The following is a 26229-nucleotide window of genomic DNA, read 5'->3' on the forward strand; positions in this document are numbered from 1 at the left end:
AAACGCTGCGGGTTACATATCCTCTCGTAATGCCTTCACAGGGCTTAGGACATGCAGGCCTCCTGTGTGTTTGGGTTTGTCATCAACACTGTTTTCCAGGTGGATCTGAACCATCATTTCCAGAACGCTCTGTGCTTTTCTGTTTTGCCGCCCCAGGCTGTGCTGCAGGAGATTATATTTACCCATATTTTTCTTCCTCTCAGTTACAAAACAACAGTTGTATCTAACTATCTTTCTGAAATGTAGTGAGGCAAACTGTAAATATGCACAAGAAATAATGAGAAAAGGAATGGTTTGAAGTACAAAGTTTTATTTGAACTCATTATGACTGAAATGCGAAGGAACCCTGCCCTGTTTTTCTTTGTGATGGTAAAATAATGACTGTGTACACAAGTATGGGGTATCATGCAAATAGAGATATTAGTGGACATTACAGTGACAGAAAAGCTTGAGTAGGTTAGTGTGAATAAGTGTATTGATGTACTGTATCTTCCTCCTATTAGTAGGTAGTTTATAAATATTTAATTCTGTGGTGCTGGTGCAGCCTCTGCATGCATTTGGCTACCGTGCTTCTATTTATCACATTTTGTGCAACACAGGAAACTTGTGATCCTCCCATTTGTCAGGAGGGTGTCTCACATGTGCCAGATAAACAGCAACATTGACAATAACTTCCAAAACACAATGTACAAAATAACAAAATAAATACGCTTCTTTTTGAAATCTTTTCTGATTCTGGTTTTGCAATAAAAAAGGCTCAAAAAGCTCTTTTTGAACATCAACCTTGGCACTTTTCATTAAATATTAACATGAGTCTTTGTTGTTTCATGAAAAATCAGCAGTGTTAAAACATAATTCATGCAGCAAGTGTGAGAAAAAAGGTCATTATACGACGAGTTTGGTATTTGCATCAGACAGGCGAGGATGCACTCAAAGAGCCCCTGTCACCGGTAACACACTGCAACCGACCATAGTTATTCCAGTTGTGGGGAAGAAGAGATGTAGGTGCAGAGAGAGTCGAGCTGTAGCCCTTATCCAGCTATTCTCCTCTCCTGCAGTCACTAATGATGCTCCATTTCATTTCGCTGCTCATTTCAAAGGACATTGTTGCAGCGGGTCATCTGACGCTGGTGGAGGAGTCCCGGGAATGAAATTAAGAGAACCTCAAACTGACCTGTGCACACAGAGAAGGAGAAATATGGAAAACATATACAGTAAGTGTCAGAAATGTGTCTCTATTTTAAGGTATTTTAAAAACTAATTACAGCAGGATATGTGGCCCGGGCATTTAAAACATAGCTCAAAGTATTTAGATATATGCAACATGGATTTGAAGTGTTCTTGCAGGAGAAGGCAATGAAAACGTTTACAAATGATGACACCACTGCTGTTGTGTTCATTTTGTCTCTAAAAATAAGGTCAAAGGGCTTTAATGAACGTTTTAAAAGCATGCAGCTTCACCCTTCTTCTTTCATGTCTTTGATCAGAGCTGCTGACTGGAAGGCTTGGCATATTGAGCAGCACGTACAACGCCTCACACTCTGACATCACAGGGCTGCTAGATTCGACTTGCGGTAATGCAAGTGAGCCTCAGGATCATCTATGGTTGTGTATGAATCCTTCTGTGTCTATATGTCATGGAGATTCTTTTGCACGTCTTTTTTTCACATACAGTAATAAAATACAGAAGCAGTTTGACTCTGAGGGTTGAGATGATAACTGGGAGCTGAGCGTGTTACACACTGTAAATCTCTGGTGAGATCTCTAACTCATTCTGTCTCTCTCTCCTTCAGCAATAGAGGCAAGATGCAGCAAGAGGAAACTGGTGAGGAATATAAAACAGTGTGATACTAAATGATACTGATACAAGTAGAAGATTAATATATCATCTTCAATTTGTCGAGAAAGAGCAGCAAAAGAAATGTCTGGAATGAAAACGAGAGTCTGAGAGGTTCAAGGGTGTAGTTCAAATCCTTGATTTCTTGGATTTAGGCTGCAACTAACCATGAATTGCATTGCTGATTATTCAATGGTCTATATCATGTTTGTAAACTGTTAAAAAATGATCAATGTCCAAGATGATGTCTTAAAATATCTAATTTCTTCCTTTAAAAAAATCCCAGAAAACGAGGTTAATATGATAAAAACAAATCTCTATATTTGACAAAGAGCATTTACTGCCACTTTCTCATAACAAATGTACCTAAATGATGAAGCAACCATCAACATTGTTTGCAATTACTATCTTGTTGATTGAGTAACTGCTGCAGCTCTACCTTTGAGGTTCATTTTTAAAGTCTTCCATGGTTGGTTTCCTCTCATAATGTAAATATGCTGTTTGAGGTGATGCACTATAACTGTGAATCAGGCGGTTTTTATTTGGACATCTCTGAATTTAAACTTTTTCACAAAGTATAAACAACCCAGCAGTCAACAAGCTGTTAGCTAACAGATGTTTCTTGGTCCAGTAAACTGTGAGATAACATTGTGTTCTGTATGTTACGAGTCATTCAAACACCAGAGCAGTGTCCACACACTCTCACTCCATGATGTATTTCTTTAAGTGCTTGTTTGGCAAAGTGCCAGTGTAGGAGATGTGTTGGTGAGATATGAAAACAGTTTACCTTTGATGCTTCTTGGCTGACGCTGGGCCCCTCAGTCTGTCGTTCTGCATGTTAGTCCCATCGGGGTGGATTGAGTCCCAGCTGAGTCAGTCAGTCAGGGTTTTCCTTCCAATTCACTCGAGTCAGACGGGGTCCGACACACAGAGCGTTGGCCTTCACTGCTGCAGCTCTTCATGAAGACAAACAGCCAATCAGAGGGCTCCTCCGTCCGGCTGGTTCTTGACATGTTGCAGACTCCGTAATAGCGTGCATACCTTTGACAAAGCGCTTTAAAACTGATATTTAAAGTGCATTAAAAATAATAATACTGTCATAGTTCTTCAGGATGTCTACGAACCCTTGGTGAAATAATCACTACTTAATATTTCTTAAGTTACCTAAAGGTTTAATATGATTATTTCCTTGTTCTTTCTTAAAAAGCGTATTGTATATATATATATATAATATGGACCAATTTGTTTATGTACATTTATGTTTAATGGCCACATGAGTTGAAACATTACAAAAAGGCTTCACCATTTATAACCATGTATGATGGATTGTGAGCCTCGGCTGCAACTGTAAATTACAGTTATACTTATTCTTGTTTGCAAATATTCGAAAAAGAAACAGGGTTACCTGCATATGAGGTCAGGTCATTAACAACAAATTGTTCATAGTGGCAAAAAAGGAATTGAACCACCGACAATTGACTGTTATAATGAATAATATTGTCGTGTATTTACAATTAAATAAGTATGATTATTTCAATAATGATTCAATCACTTTGGTTAATGCTTAGTTCCAAATGATGGTTAATAGTCATATTAAATAATGATTAGTTCACCATTTCTTAATAATGGCTGGTGTAAAGTGTTATGTGCTTTCATGAGTTACTGTAGATTATTTGGTGATGGTTATTGCAAAGTAGTTACGTCAGTATTAAAGTGAAAAAATTGCAAACCATATTCCCTTGATCACCACATCCATCTCCCTCAATATTTAGAACGTGTGAATGTCATGTTTTAAAGATGCATAGGCCATCTGTGCACTTGTCAGTGCAAACAAACTTTGGCTAGCTGCCCTCCAGTTTGAAACGAGCCAAATATGGCCACCAGCAGAAGTCTTCACATGTATTTATGTTCCCATGGGGCTCCTTGTGGAGTCTGTGTGCGTCTTTGTGCTTTGTGGATCAGATTACTAACTGCAGAAGTCCACATGGGCAGTATTGAGGCGAGGTAGATTGCACTTTTTTCTTATGCTCAGTCCTTCAATGTCATTCTTCATTCTTACTTGTTATGCATTGGGAAATTTGGGAATTAAAGGTCCCATGTCATGCTTTTCTGGTTATCACCCATCCCCTTGTGTGTTATGTAGCTTTTCATGCATGTAAACGGTCTGCAGAGTCACAAACCCTCAAAGTACACCCTGTAGCGAGTAAAACTCTAACACAGAAAAGACCTGTCTATGCTGCCCCAGAACGCCTCGTTGGAGATTTCTCTTTTTCCATTGTTTTCTTCCTGGGTATGGTGACGTGCCCATACCCAAATGGACCAATCCGTGGAGCTCCTCACACACACACACTCTTTTAGCGGCGGAAATGTGACGCACTGGGGGGGGGGGTGCTAGTGGAGCCTCGCAGCGCGGCGAAACTGTAGCGCACTTACACTGTAGGTGCGCCGCGTTTGGGGGGGGCGGGGGGGGGATGAGGGTGCTAGTGGAGCCTCGCAGATGGGGCTGCTGCAGCCGCCTCAGCACCCCCCCCCCCCCTTCCCGCGTCCATTCGCGATGTCTCGCTGTCTCGCAGCAAGCAGGAAACCACACCAGTAAGCCAGCTCACACTGTCAGCTCCTCGCAGGAGCGAGCCAGTGGGCGAGCTGACCAATCAGAACACACTGGGCGCACAGGGTGGGGGGGGGGGGGGGGGGGGGGGCAGGAGCTCCAACAAGGCGTTTAGGACAGAGAGTGACATTCAGTGAATACACATACTATACAGAGATGCTCTATGAGAAACCAATGTGAGTTTGGAAAATTGCACAATGTAAATATATTCTAGTAGACCTCAACAATGGAATTATGATCAGTAGAAATGGCCATGTCATGGGACCTTTAAGGTTGGCAGCTCAAAAAGAATAAACGTCTCTTTTTGGACAAAAGAAAATCCAAATGAAAGAATTTAGTTATGACTCTCGCATTGCGTTAGTCCTCTACAATAATGAGTCATATGACAGGCACTTCAGCACCAGGTAAGAGCTCAGCAGTCTGCCCACCACAGGGGGAGCTGCTCTCTACACAGAGCTCTCGTCCGGCCTGGGCAGCAGCTGAGTGTGTTTCCTCTTCTCTAACATCTTGTTGAGCTCCTCGGCAAAGGAGTAGCCGTGCGGGGAAGTGTTTTCAGACTCGCTCTGCCTCAGCAGCACGTAGCTGTTTCCATTCATCCTCCTCAGGACGCTGGGCAGCGTGGCCGACAGCCCGTTGGGGAACATACACTCTGGAGAGGGATGTTGTGGGGTGGGTGGGAGAGGCGGGGCCGGGGGAGGAGGCTCCTTATTGGGTGTTAAATGGGCCTCACCGGGGACGATCTGCAGGAAGCCACCGTCCTGGATGTCACCGTTGTGCTGCTTTGAACCGCCATTACAAATGCTGTTGCCGTTACAGTGGCTTGAGATGGTGTTCAGCTCCATGTGGGCAGAGTTTCGGTGCTGTTTCCTGTTCCTGTGTTGCCTCTTATTGTTGGGGTAGGCAGAAGCTGCGGCTCGCAGAGAGTACTTCCCTTGGTTGCCAACACGCAGGCAGAAGCCAACGTAGACGAGGACCACGGTGAGGACCACACACAGGCCCCCGAGGATGGTGATGAGGGATAGATACATGGCCTCTATATTGCGGGGGGAGAGCAGATCTGAGTGGGGGAGGAGAGGGGCCTGGTTGGGTGGGAGGGGTCTCTCAGTGAAGGGATGCTCAGTGGGTTCGGGCAGAGTGGCGAAGAAACTGTAAGTGTCTTGAGTTGGTGCAACAGGTGGAGGAGGGGGCAGGTCCAGGCGGATGGTGACATTGTAGGCCACCAGAGCGACCTTGATTCTGTTCTCGACGGCGTAGCAGGTGTACAAGCCGCTCTGGTGCTGCCGGGCCTCGATGATCAGCAGGCCGTCGGTGCCGGTTCTGAATCCAGAGTGGAGGCCGTAGCCCTGCAGCTCGCTGCCGTCCAGAGTCCAGAGCGGTGTCGCCAGGTTGGAGCTGAGCTCACACTGCAGCAGCACGTCATCGCCCACACGCACAGAGCGGCCGCGCACCACAATGTCTGCAACACACATGCTCAAGAGTGAGTCTACTTTTGCATAAAGTTTACAGGAAATAATTGTAATTCACATCATATCGACATAATCATCAACATATGCTTAAAGCTATTATTGTGGCGCTAAATAACCCGGAGTCCTTTTATCTTATATTCTCTAAAAGAAACTGTGAAATTATTTCTAATTATTCACACATTGTGTAAGATGGTTCTTTCGAAGGTGATAATTCAATCAGGCTTTATTCATCGCTTTTCTCCAGTGATAGCGGTGAAGAGAGCTTTTTAAAGACACTCACAGAATATTCATACTTATCCCGCTTAATAGTAATTAACCATCATCAATTTATAGAGTGTTCCTTTTAGCCTTTTTATCATCTGATTCCTATACGTCGATTACTAAACACCTACTATGCTGTCTGAAGTTATTGAGGCATAAACTTCAATTCCATATCTTTCATTTCTCATTCCTGCCACTGTGTAACTTTGTACAGAGAGCGAACAATGAAAAAGCAGAGAAAGCTACATTTCTATCGGATTGAAATTGTAAAGCGAGAGAAGGCATTTTCCTGACTCGAATATCAAACAGAATTCTCTCCAGAGATGGCATAAATGTGATTAGAAAAAGCAAAGGAGGGTTTTGCCAACGCAGTGTGCATAATCAACTTTCAAAGCCTTCATGCCATCCGATGACAGCCAAACGTCTTTTGAGTCCCTCCTAACATTCTCTATTTTTAATCTCCTTTTCATCATTCACTGCGTTAAAAGCAAACTTTATTTTAAAAGCATAACTGCAGATGAGATGTCTACATACCGTCTTGTGTGTTTTCACAACCTCTGCTGCCCTGCTGGATATCCTGGATTAAAGTGGATCTGTGGGGGGGGGAGAAAACATAATAAAAGTGTATAGTGCAAAGGATAAACACATACTGGCATATTGTTGTTACATATACTGAGATCTCTTTTCCCTCCTACTTCAACGTTGTGTTATATCTGTCTTGTATAACGTATTGCCTCAATAACAGTGTTTTACTGAGTAATCAAATCTGTCCTGGTTTTAGCAGTACCCTTTAAAGTACACATGCTCTGTTGACTATCACAGCAAACATCAAGTATCCAGCGTTGTGATTATGCAACAGATCCATGAGCTGACACTGTGACAGGGCGCTGTAATACTTTGGCGTTTGTCAAATCAAAACACACTAAAGGGCAACTTCTGTCACCTGATCTCACACACACACAAATACCCGCCAGCACCCACCTGTTTGTTTGTGCCATTACGTCCACACACTGGGCTCCGCTCCAGGCACAGTGAGGGTCCCTGGCAAACACGCAGTCGTAGCAGGAGGTGTATCTTTGACAGTTAGAGAGAGGAAGCTGCACCACGCCGGATGGAGAGCCCACGTAAACACTCATCTGTGGGAGGAGAGAGGATTTAAAAACTGAAGGGCCAAGATTCTCCTTTGATATGGATATATATATGTGTGTGTGCGTGTGTGTGTGTGTGTGTGTGTGTGTGAATGTAATGGTTAGACCCACTACCTGTTTTTCAGACAGCAGCAAGTTGTTCACAGGTTGAGGTTCTTCAAATATTTGAAGCTCCTCTATAATGTGAAGCTGACCCTCGGTTTCTACAGCTTTATGTAACCAGCCTTCATCTGAGAGACGCATACAAAAGACGAGAAACATTTAAGGACAAACGATCACTGTACTACAAGCTGAATATTATAGGAAGTTCTGTCAGTAAGTAAAATACATCATAATATATTACTTCCTTTAAGGTCACAATTGATTTGTATTAATTTCAGTATGCTAAATAAATGAACATGCAAACCTTTCAAACTTGAAAGATGGGTAATCGATTCCTAATGATGGTTATAACATTGATGAGTGTGATTGAAAATGCAGCCTTACAAACCGGAGTGGAATCAATTCTCTTTGAGTTTGAGATCGTTACCACTACAGATAGCACACATGAATACCCGACAATAACTCCTACACACCTGTGCCCATGTACAATACATGGTATGTTTTCTCATCTACGCCTTGGATCATGTGTACGGCCATGTGTGTGTAGTCTGTGGTCCGCCTGAACAAAAGAGGTCGTCTGTCTGAAGGCTGGACCTGCTGGGACATCAGAGGATGCCTCCTGACGAAGTTCAGCACATCATCAGGCAGGGAGGTGGAGACGTTTATGTCCCTGGCCCTCAGAGAATCAGTTACACACTGCAGGGAAATGATGTCAAAGAGAGCGATGAGAGGAAGGGTGATGAACAAGTAACAACGTGGGCTGCAGGGAGAAGAGAGACATTTTATCTAATTTGTAATAAAGTTCTCTGTAAATAGAGATGGATGGTGGAAGGCAGGGAGGATGTGATGAGTCTCGAGCGAGATGGTCTGCAGGGAACATTAAAGGATCAAGAGGAAAATGCGTGCCTGTTGAAAATAGTGTCTGGGGAAAACGCTGCTTTTTACATGGCCAACAATGAGACTGTGTAAGTCAAGCAGCTGCTTTGAGCTGACATGCGGGCGACTCAGCTCTCTCAGCACCTGACTAAGGGAACGGCTTCTCTACAGCCAGCTCCTCTAAGTGGCTTTCACGCTCCCGACTTAAAGCTCTTGACCGTCTCTCCTTTTCGTTTTAATAGCAACGTCAAAATGAAGTCCTACAAAGTGTTGCAGTGACACTACAGTGGATAATGTCTGCTCCTGCTAACGATGCTGCGACCCAGACTGCCGCAATAAGCCATTGTCGCCAAAGCTACGGGCTGGAGTTAATCGCCATGGAAATGGGTTTCAGTGACATAAGCTGGTGGTGTGTCGAGCTTCATCCTCGAGGCTCCTCGCTATCATTTCCCCTCCATCTTTACTCATGCATCTTTACTTTCATCTGCTCTAAGTTACAGTTTCCTTGTGAGTATCCTCAAAGGCCACAGACTAGTGAGACAGTTCTTCTGTGCTTTATGTAGTGTTTAAGAGGCTGAGGGGGCAGCAGTGGAGCCTCTGTGTGTGTGTGAGTGTTTACCGATCCAGGTCGAGGGTCAGGGATCTTTCCAGTGTATTCCTTCCACTTAGAGCCAGAGTCCTCGTTCTCCATGTAAGGTCCTTGAAAGGCCTCTTGGACTTCAGTCAGAGAAAACCGACACACCGCAGATGCCTTCACGTTTTTCCTAGAGACAGCGACACACACACACACACAGAGTGAGAAAAAGACCAGAGCACAGGCAACGAACAATAACAGCAGTAAACCCAGTGTTGCCATAGGGACGGCAGAAGAAGTACAGTCGAGCAGCGGCTCACCTAAAAGATGGAGACAGATAAAATGGGAGGAAAGCACGGGGGAGGGGATGAGCACTGTCCAGAGATAGTACGGAGATTATTAGGAGTCATACATCTCTGTGAAGAGTAGGAGGGAAGGAGGAGGGAACTACAAAAAGGTTTCAGAGAGGTGTAGTGGAGACAAGATAATCAGTGTTTGTTTATTCTTTACAAACCACAAAACATTTTGCTTTGGAATAACATTCACTTCTAAGCAGATAGAGAAAGAAAGATCATTAGTTTCCTGAAAGGGCTGTTACAGTTATAATTTACACGTTTCTATGAAATCAATCATACATGCATTTGATGTATTCAGGAGTTATCTCTCTGTATAGTACTAGCTTTTTGTAGTGGCCAACTTGACCATAAAAGCCTGGCTGTTACCTCTTCGGCTCCAGTTACACCCAACATGTTCTGCTTCAATGGCTTCACATTAAAAGCATTTCATTGGGGACCATGGAAATGCTTTTATTGGGAAGAAGCCACCGGAAATAACTTGGTCACTGGCATTAGCTAACCAAGGTTGTTTACAAAAAAAGGTACAACTTAGTTTAAGTTGTAAACCAGTTTAATTCTATGTAACTGTCTAATTTCTAATTAATATTCTCTCCTCAAATTGCTGTAAAACTCCTCCATCCATCTTCTTTTTCTCACATTGTTGGGTTGAAAAGGTTAGTCTTGCCTCTCTCTTTCATCTCGTTCCTCCCCGTCTCCTTCGACTTTCTCGATGTATTGATTATTGCCTTTCATCTTTTATCTCACTCTTTTACATTTGCATTCCCAGCCGGAGATTGTGAAATCACTCACCACTCCAGGCCAAAAATGCCGTAGAAAAGCGTGTCCTGCGGCGTGCGGCCAGGCATGACAAACACGCTGCGCAGCATGTTGAAGTGGAAGTCGTACTCGGGCAGGGAACAAGTCAGCCTGGCTTTGAGGAAGGACGTCCACCGTTTCTGGAGAGTTAAACGGCCTCCCCGGTCCCCCTGAGGAAAGAAGAGAGGGAAGAAAGTAGGAGGAGGAGGAGGAGGGAGAGGAGAAGAGAGTGTTATATGAGGTAAGGCCTGGGTAAATGAAAAACAAACTGAACACTCGGCTCAAGGTGGCAGACAAGGGGAAGTAAACCTCCTAAAGAGTGCAACAGATGGCATGGGAAAGCAATACCGATACTTCAAATAGGATTATGGCTCCCCATAGTTTAGACTCCCCGCTGTGATCTACAGGTTTGTTGATGTGCGTGTTCTATTCCTCGATAGACACCTGAAGGTTGAACACTTCTTGATAGGTTGACTCAAAGCCATAATTATTTTTGGAAATCCTGCAACTGACATCATCTTGCCCTTTGATTTGAACTTCTAATTGTATTCAGCCTGTGGCAAATTGCAAATGCTGCACATGTCGCCCCAAGGCATTTCTATAAAGAGGAGAAAAGCTAATATGCTTCCAAGCTTTCGCAGAGAGCTTACTTCCTTTTAACGCGAGAGAAAAACAAGGTCATTACACTGTACAGCTAGTCATTACAATTCTTAAGTCCTTCCTGAGCAACAGCCCATTCAAATCGTTCACGTTTTAGGCAGTAGAGGATTCTAAACAGTCTCTCCCCCTGCAGTAATCCATCCCTCTCACTCTGAGCCACACTGACTCTGCACACATTCACCAGCAACACACTCTGCCTGTTTCAAATGCATTCCCCATTCAGCCCCTCATCTATTATAGCAGCCGCTCCTATCATCAACTTCACCCAAGCTATTCTGACGCAAGGCTCTGCTCCATGCTGTAAATCATATCCTGCATCTTTTCAAATCGGCACTCACCTTACAAACGCGAGCCACTCGGGCCACCCTGCTGTGGCTGTAGGTCGTCGTCTGCTCCTGGCTTTTCTCCGTGAAGAAGTAGTAGATCTTATCATCATCCCCCGTGCTGCTGCTCAAACTCTCCCTCACCAGCGCTGAGCCCACAAAGTCGGCCTCTGTATGGGAGGAAAACATATATTTCTTTCCTATTGACTAATGCATTAACAAAGCAGCTGACATACTGCTGTTATGACCTGAGAGTGGGTATTGGAGTTGCCCTGAACAAACTATTTATGTTATATACTACCTGAGTTGTTTCACCAAAACAGTAAAATGTGAGAAAAATTTCGATAAGGGTCTTAAACTAATCTGTCGGCTACTTCTAAGATGGGGGAGATGCATTTAAATCCCAGTACTAAGACATTTTGAATCCATTGAACAGATGGTAGAGCGATAAAATGATGCTAGATGCTTCAGTTATCTGCAAAACATCACATTTTTTGACCATTTCATCCCTAAACTAAGTGTATGAAGGGATATGTTATCAAAGATAAATGGCTGCAGTCAGCTAGGGCTTTGTGAGGCTGTACTTATCACCACAGATGTCTAACTGGTGGTATTAGAGGATCAGTCAAGAGATAACATAAGTCATTAAATAAAATTGGGACTTAAACAAAACTGTGAGTGTAAGTTGTAATGCTTTAAAAATGTGTGAAGCAACGGGTAAGAAGTAAGGAAATGGAAAACATGTATGTATGTAGTGATGAAGAATCAGGATCTGAGTTACTGTGGTTACATTAGCAGAACTGCCACCATAACATGCTAGTATTATCCCCCGAGGTTAACTCACCATTAAGCCAGCGTGTGGGGGCGTCCTCTGTCTTCAGTGTGGGGGACGGAGAGTTGCGCCGTATATCTGGAAAGCTCCTAAATTCGTACTGGGAAGCTGTATACATCTGCTGGTCTGAAGGAAAATCAATGAATTAGCTTCTTTATTGTTTTGTAAAACTCTGGAGGTGACTCACAACTCCTGAAAGTCTTACCAATGATGAGAGCAGTGTAGCCTGTTGTCGGGCCGTATGGACATTTGTCTTTGCCTTCCTCAGGCTGAGAGGACATCACAAACCTCTTCTCATCCTAAAGAAAAACATTTGTGAAAGAGAAATATATTCAACCCCTTGAAATCAGACATGAGGAATTACAGAAAACCCCCACATAATTCCAATAAGTAATAAAATATGATATATATTCAACAACACTGGAGGTGTTGTAATGTGTTGCATTGACATACTATGTAAGCACAGAGGGGTCTGAAGGCATTCGTCCCACACATGTAGAGATGAGTGGAGTTGAACCTCTGGAGCAAGCGAATGTGATTAAAACACTCCGTCTGGAAGAGGAAGAGACAGTCAGAAAACATATTACAGTGAGGAATATCAAGTCAAAAGACTTCAGGAGAAAGAACAACTAAATGCCTACCTTATTGTCTTTTCCCTTGAGCAGACACTGACGTTTTTGTTCGGGGGAGGCTTCCCACTCAATCTAACACACATCACATAACATACAGTGAGACAGAAAGAGGCAAGTTAGATGGTTGCATATCACTGCCCTGCATACATTTGAGCAGAATACATCAGATAAACAAAGTCTAATCTCTTTTCTGCTTTAATAATTCATATAATTAACTATTCTGATCTCACAACCAGCATCTGAATTTACTTTGTTGTTGGACAGCAGCATATTTCTGTACTCTTATGTAACAGAGAAAGTTGAAACGTATTTAAAGGTGGCAACGCAGAATTGTTTGTGAGGGAGTGACGCACACATCAGCAATTATACTTTATGACATACACCAATGTTGTATTAACATAATTAGCATATCAGCTTAACGTCAGGTTGTCGTCAAGTAACAAACACGGCAGCACGACAAATGAAAAGAGGATTTTTAGCTTCTACTGGTGCTTAAAAGAGACGGTCAAATGTAACGACATTTTCCTGCAACATGCTCTACTTTAACAACAAGATCAATGCTGCAGTCCAGGAAAGCAAATATAAAGAAATGGAAACAGGCAGTGTTGCCATTATCAAAGGACATGATTTATTATTTATAAGTCATTTAGATTTTAGTTCTAGTCGACTTGGTGACACCAAAGCGACACATGTATTGATCAGTGGAGGCGGGTAACCGTGGCTTTCTGCATCTACCCTGCGCAGAAATACAATACTAGATCATGATGAAAATCAATCAATCTAAAAATAGCTACTCTTCTGGTTTGTGTCTGGATGGAATGGAAGCATTGTTTTTGGAATAACTCCTGATGTCATGAGATTTGAAACCAGCCTCTTGTTTGTTGGCTCTGTGGGGTGCCAAGTTAAAACTGCCAACACTGAGTTGAGGTAGTATGCTAATTACTGCATGAATGAGAAACTATTTCTGTGTCAACATGCTTCAACATTTGGATGACATCAACACCAATGCTGTATCTATTTCAAGTTACAGTGAGAACATACACTAGTTTGTGTTTCTTTTCTCATTAATATGTCGTTTATGCAGCAAGATGCTCCTGTGGGGAAACTGTGAGTAATTGTGTTTAAAGTAATCTGACTACACACACACAAAGGGGTGTCATGGGAATAAATCGTTTTTCCTCAAAATGAGATTTGGTTGCCTCAAAAAGTTCCTGCGCTGTGGAATGCAAATGAAGCCGTGGCAGCTATGGCGCGAGGAGCACGACATGAAGCATCACAGAAACCAAACAAAACAAACTCACAGTGAGAGCAGAGCTGGCTGAAATGTCAGAGGCATTCAGAGCGAATACAGCCCCCCGGGCCCCGACGTACAGACGCTCACCGTCAGCCTCCAGCAACATGGTGCTGTAGTTAGATGCAGACGACTGGAAACGCCTGCAGCCCTGGAGACCTGGGGAGAGGAAGAGGAGAGGAAGGGGAGAGGAGAGGAGAGGAGGAGAGGAGAGGAGAATTGGATTTTAATGAATGTGATCTTTTGTAACCCCTTGGCTGCTTCCGCTACATCTATTTATTAAAGCAGCCTCTAATGTAATTTACAAAACACATCACAGACATCCACCGAATGAATCACCAATGAGATGCACTGAATAGGAGTGTGGGCAAAAACCAATAGAAATGTTCCAGTCTTTCTCCTTGTATTGTTCTTCCTCAGAAATCAGATTATATGGAGTATTGGATCCACTGTGTGATTCATGGACAATGCCATTGTTAGAAACAGCCCCTCAGTCTCATGGCTAGACACACTACCACCTGGGCATTTCTCAGCACAAACACTGTCCTCTGCTGCCATTGATTATGGGTTGTCTCTTTGGGAAAAACTGTGGGTTAACAAAAACAACTTTTCTGAGAAAAAGCGTCCTCTCAGACACTCGAGATATTGACTTTTCATTCTCTGTAGGGAGGATGGAGAAATACGGTGTCATGTGCGCTTAGCTAGTAACAGTACATATATTAATCTGGATTCTGATGGATCATTTTAACACAAAAAACCTAGATATTCGTACACTAACCCATCTCAGTGAATGCCTTTGGAAAGCCCCTTAATATGCATAAAGTTATTTCCATCAGATACCTGACAGTATGAGGATAAAAGGAGCAATAGAAATGTATTCATCTTCTGTAATGGGTTTCTCGCTGTATGATTGCCAAACGTCAGAGCAAAGCGCTAAGAAGGCCCCGCTCTTTGAATCTCAGGGACAAACTTTGGAATTATTTTTTTTAAGACTGCTAGAAAAAACAATTCTATTAAACTCCATTATACTGCAGCTGCACAGAAAATTGCTTTATATGACCTCGATGCTCCCTGTGTTTATTCAGAAATAGGAAAAATACACAGTACCAAACAAAATGGGAAATGCAAGATATATTATCAATAGCTGCTTTTTTGCTTGACAGATGCAACATTTTAGGTAGACATTTCCTTTATGCCTGTTTCCTGGCGTTCCATCATCAAAACAACCAAACAAAACAAATCAATCTTATTTAGATTTCCTGAATTTCTGTTTAAAAAAAATAAAAGGTAATAAGAAAAAGTACGAGTTAAGGTTAGTGTTACAGTTATTAGGTTATAAACCAAAGTATTGAAACATTTGGGTTAAATAATGGCGATTTATGAAAAATCAGAGATCACCAAAGTTCACAAAATTCCTCCTAAGGGGAACATGAAGGTAGCCACACACAAAGAAAATGAAACGTACATAACTGGACAAACAAATATTCATTCAGCATCACTGAACATAAATGTTTTCACCAGATCTCATGACAAGGCATCCAATAGTTATCACTATAGCATTAAGGAAAATTCAATGTCAACAAAGTCAAATACGTTTTTCTTTGGTGGACCATTCCCATACATATTAGCCCAGCAGAGCATTAATACATCTCCTTACACATCTGATGGTTCCAGCATCACAAACCAAATGTTCTGCTTTTCTCAGTTTTATATATAGCTCCATATTGCCCTGACCAGAGTGGAATTAAAACCCAACCATGGAAGATTCAAGTTAAGGGGATTATGCTCATTCTACAGAGCTCCACTGAGGAAGAGGAAGATAATGAAAAGAGGCCCAACACAACATCAGACTTCAGAGGTCCACGTCGACTTAATGTGGGTTTCTGTGGTTTGAGTTTTCTTTGCTTTGAGTGCATGTCCCCCGTCAAGTTTTCCAGGCTATATTGGGATGCATCTGTTTTGACAGGACCAGACACTAATGAGGTTCACTCATACAAACACTCAGCAAAGAGACATGCTGTACAGCACACACACACACACACACACACACAGTATACAAACACGTGCAGGACATATTTATGAAGTCACTGGCTGCGATCATGAGATGTCAGAGGGTTACGCAAGTTCTAAACATACGATCGTTCATGACTCCACTTAGCTTGTGTAAACATGACACCACTGGCAACACACACACACACACATTATAAAGAACCACTAGGCATGTTGAAACCACAACATCTCCAACAGTGAAGTGACCAAACAGAGAACATTACAAAAGAAATGTAAACAAATGTCTTATTTAACTATCTGACGTGACTTATGCTGAACAGGCTTTATTATCAGCTGAGGAAACCTAAAAGCTAGTCACTTCTACTGCCTATTGTTAAATGCAGTAGCTCCACTTGGCCAAAAAGAAAAGTGTTGGCCTTCTTGAAACCTCAGCCCCTCAACATCCTCACCGAAGACTGCATGGTTATCAAGTACGCTTTCATTAAGATTCCCATCAGCCGCTGCAAAACACAATCCTCTCCTCTAACTCCAGCAGGAGTCAGATTCCATTCGAGACTCCTCCTGAGTGAACAGGTGTTTACTTTTCCTCCTTCATTCTCAGCAGGAGGAAGGAGAGTCTTAGCTTTATAGGATTTTCGGAACAATAGCTTTACCTACGTGATACGAGTTCCTCATTGTTAGTGAGGAAAATGCATTACAGCAGAGACAAAGCCTGGGTTTTCTTCGGTGTAATCCAAGTATTAGGACACGCATTGCCTGACAGCTGGAGCCATGTAACTGAAAACTACCTCACAGAAAGTGTGACGCAGCAGAGGATGATTTATTAACTGTATTTGACAGCACATTTTTAGCCTTGGCTTAGAAGACCGTGCAAGAAAACACCCGTTTGATTCATTCTACGGGGAAAGAAAAAGAGGGCAGAGAGAAGCCCAGATGATATTATTTACTGAGCAAACACTTGGAGGTACCTCAGCTGATCAGCAAAGTACACAGTGTTCAGGGACATACACACACGCAAGCACACACACTCGCTGCACCTCTAGGTGACGGGCTGTGACGTCACAGCCTTATATACGAATTCACACTCGATTGTCAGGGCTTGTTTACAGTTTGAATTTTCTGACGGGCCTACGGGTGGTTCTGAATAAGTAAGCCACAGACTGTTATAAAATTGTCAGGTTGAAATCAGTGTGTGTATTGTGAAGGGAGATTTAACAATCTTTTCTTTTTTCACAACCTGCTAAATCTTAGTGTTTCCAGCGTTTACCCTCATGAGCACTGGAATGTATCAAGACATAATACCGTGTGTGTGTGTGTGTGTGTGTGTGTGTGTGTGTGTGTGTGTGTGTGTGTGTGTGTGTGATTGATTGAACTTCCCCACACAGGTTTGGAGGAGTCTTTGCTTTTTTTGGGTTGCTAAGAAACACAGAGATTAAATGGATTAGAGGTAAATTTGTATACCAAAATCTTCTCGTCGGGAGGGGGGAAGAAAGGGAAACAAAGACTTGAGGTAAAGGCGAGGTAATGGGATTAAAAAGAGGGCAGTGCAACCACGAAAAGTACAAACTAATGAAGAAGAAAATGGAGGAAAAGAGACGGAGCTTAGGTGCAAAGGTAGAGAGATTAATGGTGGAGGAGGGGGAGTGGAGGAGAGTGACGGAGCTGAGTCGTGTAGGAGGACCTGTGGGAGGGAGGTGCACTAACAGATGATGTACAGAAACTGAGATAAAGGTATCAAGAGGTTTATAGAAAGAGGAAAGATAGATAATGAGTGCAAGTGGGTAATGTATTGTAAGAAAGACATCTGTTTAGACAAAGAGAAGAAGAAGTAGATCTTATAAAGTGAATTGCAGCCAGCGAGTCAAAGTGGAAACGTGAGAACATGTCTGTGTAGCAACAAGAAAAGTACAGGATCAGATAACAGCACTCTTTAAAAAAGGAGTAGAAACAAACACTTGCCTACACACACACACAATAAACATACTGTAAAAGGCCGTTTTGCGCCATACTACAACAGTTGCCATGGTAACACTGCTTATGAACTTCCTACAGTGGTGTCAGTCTCCCTGATGCTCCGCAGGGATCCAAGAGTAAGCTCATCACTCATCTGCCTCTATCTCTGTAACACCTCGGCTTACAAGCCATCACTCATGCAGGGTGAATGGAGAATAATCACAGTTTGTTCAAAAGAAAAAAGATTTACAGAAGAGGCAGGTGTCAGAATAACCAAGCAGGTATACTGAGATAAAGAGAAAGAAGGAGGCACCTACTACAGGAAGAGGCTGAGTATATAAAGAGTTTCTACACCTGGTCTGAATGTAAAACACTGCATTAATGAGTTATGAGTCATATTTAGGTATTTCACCAAAAACCAGATAGAAGTTTGAGGGTCAAATGACCAGAAAACTGAAATTTGACGCACCATAAACTGTTCATAATTATGCAGATTTGAGAAAGAAACAACTGCTTGTGTTTGTGCTTACCGCTGCTCAACACGGTGACGCGTGGAGTCACATCCAGGTCCAGAGGCGTTCTGAACGGGTACCCAGCTGCAGCACACACACAGCAGCTCAGCAGCAGGAAGCGCATCGCAGAGGATCCAGCCCCCCGCATCTCCGTCGAGCGTCTCATGGGACACACTTTCCAACCACGGTGTTCCAATTCAAAGGCTCTCACACAAACATATTCAACCTACGACTCACTCCCACACACACACACACACTTGCTGGCACTGGCAACCTCCCTTACAGTGCTGTGGACAGGACCAAAGGAACCTGGAAAATTAAAAAAAACAACAGTGTTAGTAGTCATGTCAAAAAAGGAAGAAACATGTGGGCACTATGTGGGCACTATGACTGCAAGTGTCTACTGAAAAGTAAAACAAGTCAAAAATAAGGATAGCTGAAGTTGAGCAACACATTAAATAAGCTGATGCGGAGGATTTTGTAAAATGACGACAGAGATACGAAAGAGACACAAAGGGCATTTGCTCAATAACATATTGAGGGGTTTTTGCAGATCAATGGGGCTGTGTGAGACTGGGGCCGGCTCTCCGTGTTGCAAAGTATTGCAGTGTGTGAGCAGCAGCTACACAGTCTAAACAAATCATTGTAATTATCATTAACCAAACAAGGGCTGTCAAAGAGAACAACATGCCGATATCACACAAACACTTGAGGATTACACTGAGATGTGGAGCAATCCAGATCGATAAGGTGTGAAACCAGTTCAAACTGCAGACATACCTGAGGAGCAAAATCCATGAGGATAATGACTGTGAAGTATGATGTGTCTGTGTGTGTGTGTTGTGATATGAATGCCAATGTCGTAACTGCAGGACGAGAGCTTATTTTTTTATAGAAGTGAAGGAGAGGAGGAGATGGAGTGTGTTTGTGTCACCATCACATGCACCAGTGCACACACCAACATTGGAAATACATGCCATACCATGGTGCATCACTGACCTTAACCACATTCATCTGGAGGAATGTTAATGTGTGTGTGTGTGTGTGTGTGTGTGTGTGTGTGTGTGTGTGTGTGTGTGTGTGTGTGTGTGTGTGTGTGTGTCCTTCACTGTCCAATAGGTTTTCGGACAGCAAGTCTCCATCTCATTAGGAATTTTTACATTTTCGAGACGTCTTAAAATTCTTTGAAATCTGGGATTAACGGATTTGTCAAAAATAAATGTTCCTTGCTTCATTGAATGCATCGCATTTTAGGAGTGCATTTCTGTCTCATCTGTCAAACAGAACCGTACATTTATCGCTCCCTCTCTATTTCTCTCCTTATACTCAACCTTCGTCTCAAAAACGCCTCACCAGTTTCAAATGTAAACAGTCACACTCTTTAGTGTTTTCCTCTCCTCTCTGTCACACTAAAGAGCTGAACATCCAAGCAGGCTGCTTGCTCCTTCTATCACACACACACACACACACACACGCATGGATGCAATAAAAAAAAGAGCTGAAAAGTGAAGCCATTAGCACAAGTGACCCTGACTGCTAGCTCAGAGAAAGTTAGAGCAGTCCCTCAGGGCTGACACCATGACAACGGTCGGCTTTTCATAATGTAACGGACACACACACAGCAGCATGCAGGTGTGGAGGAAAGAGATGTACTATTAACGGTTAGTTTAACAGTAGGTAGTAACAGTAGGACGGGCTATACTGTAAACACTGTGATGATATTATCACCTCTTACCACTGCTCCACCCACAGGACACAAGAACTATGTAAGACTTTCATGGAGTGTTGTACTCCGAAACACTTTATGTGTGAACTTTCACAAAAACAACTTCTTACTCCTACACCTGAGCTGGGCCAGCGGCCAAAAAACCATTGTAGTCACAAGTTATATTGTCAGAAACAAGAACACAAAAGCATTATTAAAAGATACGTCAACATGAGTAGTGAATTGGTTTAGTGCTGAAACATTTAACTAATTCGTTTTACCCTGATGGCAAAATATTTTTGACAGAAAGGATGTTTGAGATAAAAGTCAACTAAGTTTTCAAGCATTGATGGATTTCAGGTGTCAGCAAAGGGATATCTCTACTTTACTGGAGTCAACAAAACAATAGAAAAGCTAAGTATTCATTTTTCTAAGCATCAGGAAAATCTCAAAACACAGTGATAACAACACCGCTTTCTCAAGTTAATGAAATGTAGCCGCTTGGGAAATAATACTTTTTCACCAGACTGAATTACTTTCGAAATGTTTTTATGGCTCTATCTTGTTGCCAGGATGGAAATATACTTTGGGGACTCCAATTACTTCAGTCGTAGACTTTCTGTCAGGATGTGCTGCCTCTCGGAGTCGAACTGTCAAACATCGTAAAGGTGTGTCACTCCCTCCCAGTCTTGTCGAAGCTTCCCTTAAAAAGTGGCAGAGAAGGGGCACTTAGGGGCTCTTCAGAAGTCGTTTATCTGACTGATGCACATCAAATCTCTCAATCGGGCTGTCAGGGTCTAAACCCTTTCAGTCAATCAGTCTGTCAGTCAACCTCAGGGGTCCTGGTGTGGTCTTATAATCCCGAGAGGAAGAAGAATCTATTCAGAAGAAAAATATGAAAGAGAGACAGCAGCGATGCAGGAGGTAAAATGCTAGCGGAAAGTCCAGCAGTGCAGAGCAAAGGGACAGTAATTGTGTCATTCTCAATTCTCTTTTATCTCAAATCCATTACTCCCAGCTTTATCAGTGTACCCCAGACCCCTAAATGCAGAAGCTTTCAATACTTAATTGGCCACTGAGCACACCAGTCAAAACTGTTGAAAACAAAGTTAGGGCTGACCCAGAGGAAATCACAGAGACTCTACCACTCACTACCTAACCTTTCTAATCTGACTGCCTTCCAAACACACTGCCAGCTCTCAGTCCCATGATATTTATTCACAGAGATGGCTTTTATCAGGCAATTATAAAGTTACTATTAAACCTGCCTGAATGCAAGAGATTGGAGCACTGCGGTGACGGCACCATCAACAGACCACGATTGTCCGTAAGAACTTGAAACTCTCTGTTTTTGAGTTGGATATGTGTGTGAAAGAGACAAATAGTAGAAAGGATGACAGCCAAAGCCATTGAGCTGCATGCATACTGCTTTAAAACACTCTTGTTTCACAGACAGACAACAGGAAGCCCACTGAATTGAACCTTATATCTTCCCAGTACTGTAGCTTTATACATGTATACAATACACATTGTGAGTGCAACACTAGGCTCTTTAAACATACACTGTAGTTATCTGACAACACCACAAAAAACATTGAAACTATTGTAACTATCATTTATTTTTGTGCACAACACAACCTCACAGCTTATTTGCTCATTTGTTTGAATCTTTCCGCAGCTGGTTCTCTCTGGGTTTATGGCCGTCCAAATGTGGCAATAGTTTAGAGTCTAAAGTCTATAATTCTTGTTTTTTTAGGTCTCTAGAGAGAAGTTTAGACTCTCCAAAACCAGATTCAATCTCACTCAAAGCTTACACTCCATTCAGCCATGTCAGAGAATCCCACATTTGCCTCAAAGGGCTTCTCAGTCTGGGCAGAAAACACCACCTTCACTCCTTAGGGTCAGGATATTATCATTGTGAATGCTGTTAGGTAACGGCTTGACAATTACATTTAAATATAGTGTAGTTATTTCGTTGAACACAAGGTTGGAGGTTTGATGCCTGGATGTTACTGTCGAGGTGTCATTGATGAAGATACTGAGCCCCAAGCTGCTCCTGATGGGGAAACCCTGCGCCTCGCATGGCTGCCCCCCCCCCCCACCATCTGTGTGTGAATGTGTTTGTGAATACGTAAATTAGAAGCAAACCTTCATTTGGTGAGGACAAAAACAACAGAGGATGAATTCCATCTCTACTAAAGAAAGGCAATAGAAAGGCCAATATAAATGGCAATAGTTAATGTGAAGCTATCTTTGGCTCTTTTCTGCTGTAATAAATGTACATTTCCTCTCTTTGGGACGAATAAAGGTATTCTGATTCTGATACATAGAAAATAACAGGTGTAGAGACACAGAATTACAATATTATATAAATGAGGCGCAAACATGTATTTGGTATGTGGAACAACATTTAGTTATTTTGCAGAAGAAAAAGCATGTTTGCAGTGTGGATGTAGCCAGGACAATAGATTACATTAAGAAGTATTATGGTTGCTTCATTTGTACTGTGCTAATCCCAATGAGTGGCTGCAGCTAAATATTAAGTTAACAACTAAAAGCATAGCTGAAGTCATTATAAAAGCATCATTATTAAAGACTAACATTTAAATATGGGCTGAACTAGTACCCTTTGAAGAATGGGGGAGAAGCATCAAGGGCACTATCTACATAACAATTATTTACTTTGTGTCAAATGGCAGCATCTTTGCATATTTTACAAGCCTTTCATCCACTTGCCATACCTCTACGCCTTGTTTTTTTTTAAAGACCAAGCAGGTAGATGTGTTCACTGGGTGTCCCTTTACATGGAATGATTAGATCACAGTTTCAAAGAGTATCAGCTTGGACAGGAAATCGCTGATACCCATATTCAACAGATCAATCATCTCTTCATACCTTCAACATCATCACTGTATGTTTACAGCTGATCTACTCTAACCACAGCTGTTCTTCTTGCCTCATGCTTTTTATATGAATCACAGGCTGCAGCTTTACTTTGCATATTGCTCAGTTCGCCCACACGGATTCAAAGTAAGTCCACTGAACCCTGATGAGCTGTAACGCATTAATGCAGTAAAGTGAAGCAATAATTCACATAATGTGTCACTGGGTGTTTCAGATGCAACAATAAGCTACTTTTACACACATTAAGGACCAATTCCTTCCTCAAATAGGCTTACACCTGTCGGAATTGGTGCAACTATCCGGCAAAAATTCCCTTATAACGAGACGACAACCACCCCTTATTTTATGAGGGTAAATATCATTAGCAGTCTTAATAGGACCATTTAATAACTGTCATAAAGATATTAGGAGATTGCAAATAGGGTGAACCACGACGAGTATACCACACCACTATCACTGCATGGACACAGCAGAAATACTTTAAAAGGTACCACGAAAATACACTCACTACTAAGAAAATACATTTTTCTGTGGGTTTTATCTAAGAAACGGTCGTGTCAAGATAGTGTGCCTCACCTGAATCGTGTTCAAATTCTTCGAAGAGAAAGACACTGAGCTCAAAATAATCCAGGTGGACTTTAGCCGCAGGAACACACTCTCAAACACACTCAGTGAACGCCTCACAGCACTGACAGCGGGACTGTGGCTCCGCTCGTCCGCCGTCACAGGTGGCGGCCCGCCCTCTCGTGACGCTCACTTTTGTCCCTTCTTTTTTCTCAACGAACCTCTGAATTAAGTATTCCGTTCCTTTTTTGTTGTTATTTGATAATTCCTGGTTCGTTGTACCACTTCTATGCAGTGTGTAACACGAGCTGCAGACAGCGTGATGACAGTTGTGAGGCAAAGTGTAAAAGGTGCACCGATGCAACCTATCCATTCAATGCTCCAGGGTGACGTCACACTGACCCCTAGCGCGCGCAGAGGGAAGTGCACCCAGCCAGGTGTGCTGATTATAGTCATCTGTAGAGTAGGCCTACTCTGCTGGTTACATTTAAACAGAGGTGGGAGAAATACTTGAGTAAAAGTACCAGAGTGTAGGAATACTCTGTTACAAGTAAAAGTCATGCATTTAAAATGTTACTAAAATAAAAGTACAAAAGTATTAGCATCAAAATATACTTAAAGTACCAAAAGTAAAAGTACTTATGCAGATTGGTCAATTTTAGAATAATACATATTATATGTTTTGATTATAATTATTGATGCATTAAAGTGTTTATCAAAGCTGGTAAAGGTGCAGCTAGTTTGAATGACTTTGTATACTGCAGGGTAGCTAGATAGTGAATAGTACTCCAATGTTAATTATATTTCACATCATTAATCCAAATGTTTAAAGTAACTACAAGTACAAAATAAATGTACAGTAGTCAAGTAAAAGTACACGATTTACCTCTGAATTGTAGTAGAAAATGGAAATACTCAAGTACATGTATCTCAGAATTGTACTTAAGTACTTGAGTAAATGTATTTAGTTACTTCCTACCTCTGAATTTAACCAATGTGCCTTTGATACATTTGTTAAATATTCTTTATGGAAATATTCAATAACTACCAGTAAGTCATAGTTATACAGTAAAACACAAGCAAAATAACTTCACACATTTACTGGTTATACTGCAAGACTTATTTGGAGAAATATGCTTTTAATAATTTTTATGTTTTTTTCTTTTTGGAAATACCAACCACTTTGGACAGTAATTGTCCACAGCTAGTTAGACACCACTAAGTTTAGAGAAATAGGCTTTTGCCATTTGTTGGTGATTTTCTTCCTCTGGTACGCTGGCCATTGGGGCAGCTACATCACTCTGAGTTGGTATAGAAACCAAAAGCAGAGCTGTTTAAAAAATATGTTGTATAACGATATAAAATGATAAATGACAAAATGTTTACAGAAAACAATGGATGTTTGAACCCTGAAGTCCATGTAGCTTTAGGTTGAGTTTTTTTCTTTATTAAAACACTTTTGTGTCAGATTCACGTAACACTGTTTCCCTGCCTGACACTTCCTCACATCCTGGAAATTATATTTTGCATTTTGATTTCAGGTATAATTCTTGGTCTAGCAGATCTCATATCCCTGTAAATGTGTCTGTTATGTACGCAGGGGCTCAACACTTAATGAAGTTGCCTGTGAGGAAAACCCTCTCCATCCCTCTCCCCTGCTCCTATCCCCAGAGGAACACAAATCCAATGAATTATCAGGCCCAGAGGAGATGCATAGTCATTATACTGCATAAAGTTACAGTCACAACCTAGATCAGATATTTATCTGTGTGCAGACCCCCTGCAGGTCTTCACAATGCTCATAAAACCAAAAAGGGCTTGTGTGCTGCAGAGATTATTAAGAGCTCTGATTATGAAGAGAGAGAAAAGACCAGCTATCTGTCATCCCATATACGACTGTGTTCTCTGATTTATACAGAACTTTGAATCCATTATAAATGTATTTATTAATTATAAATATAGTTAGTCATATTCAGTGGGCAGAGTTGATGTTGAAGTCAGCCTTTTGTCTCCATGTCTCATTGCAATTCAGCAGGAAATACACACAGTAAAGGGCCAAAACATTTAGCTGCATTAACCCCATAAAACTGAGACACAACAGATTAACGATAGAGCTTATTGAGGAAGGAGTGTCCCTGTTGCAGGTTACCATGGCAACAGGGGTACCTGAAGGACTGGTGGTTTGTGCATGTATGACCATACAGTAAGTTATGGATTAGTTACATTACAAGGTGCAGAATTTATGGTTTTCTCCCTATATGTGCTTGCTAAAAATAACAATAAAAATGGATTGAAGTGTTTCACTCTGTCTGCCTCTCTGTAACAGAGATCTAAGAGACAGCAAACACAGCGTTCAGACATAACAGATTATAAGATAGTGAATGTGGAAAATGTTGTCTGTTGGTGCAGCACTTTGGTCAGGGATATATCAACAACCTGCCATGACATTTAAACAGACCTTCATGGTCCCCAGAGGAGGAATACTGCTGATTTTGGTCTGTGCTAATTATAAAAATGTAAGCATACTAACAAGGTTTACTAGGATGTAAGGAATGGTAATCCTAGCTACTAATCATCTGCATGTTTAGGTATAATAGTAAACATATTAGCAGCACTTGTGTGTCACTAGGGAAATGTTTAGCCTTTATTCAAATGTTTTGTAAATCATTTACGCTATGGCAAAAATGCCAACATTTTGTGAGAAGTGATAGGTTTTTCCCCCCTGAGTTTTGGAAGTTTAACCTGAGCTTCTAAAATAGGTATAAAACAAATGGTGCAGCTCAAATACACTGAGATCCTTAAGGAAAAATCTTTGTCCCA

General features: G+C 41.9%; 1 protein-coding gene and 1 long non-coding RNA gene across 2 annotated transcripts; both read right to left on the minus strand.

The window, feature by feature from the left end:
• Positions 1 to 290: 290 nt before the first annotated feature.
• LOC117499898 lies at positions 291 to 4020 on the minus strand. The gene is made up of 2 exons (XR_004557731.1): positions 2625 to 4020; positions 291 to 1174 (listed from the first exon to the last, which is right to left on the minus strand). It is a non-coding gene; the product is annotated as an uncharacterized LOC117499898 (long non-coding RNA).
• Positions 4021 to 4636: 616 nt separating this feature from the next.
• LOC117499913 (semaphorin-4G-like) lies at positions 4637 to 23703 on the minus strand. Its single transcript, XM_034152592.1, has 15 exons — positions 23422 to 23703; positions 18255 to 18545; positions 13772 to 13920; positions 12480 to 12542; positions 12292 to 12390; positions 12044 to 12137; positions 11851 to 11964; positions 11022 to 11176; positions 10018 to 10193; positions 8918 to 9062; positions 7896 to 8118; positions 7435 to 7550; positions 7154 to 7308; positions 6707 to 6765; positions 4637 to 5901 (listed from the first exon to the last, which is right to left on the minus strand). The coding sequence occupies exons 2-15, from the start codon at positions 18400 to 18402 to the stop codon at positions 4892 to 4894; spliced, it is 2706 nt and encodes a 901-aa protein (XP_034008483.1). The 5' UTR covers positions 18403 to 18545; positions 23422 to 23703; the 3' UTR covers positions 4637 to 4891.
• Positions 23704 to 26229: the final 2526 nt, after the last annotated feature.

This window comes from Trematomus bernacchii, unplaced genomic scaffold, assembly GCF_902827165.1.
Source record: "Trematomus bernacchii unplaced genomic scaffold, fTreBer1.1, whole genome shotgun sequence".
Taxonomy (NCBI): domain Eukaryota; kingdom Metazoa; phylum Chordata; class Actinopteri; order Perciformes; family Nototheniidae; genus Trematomus; species Trematomus bernacchii.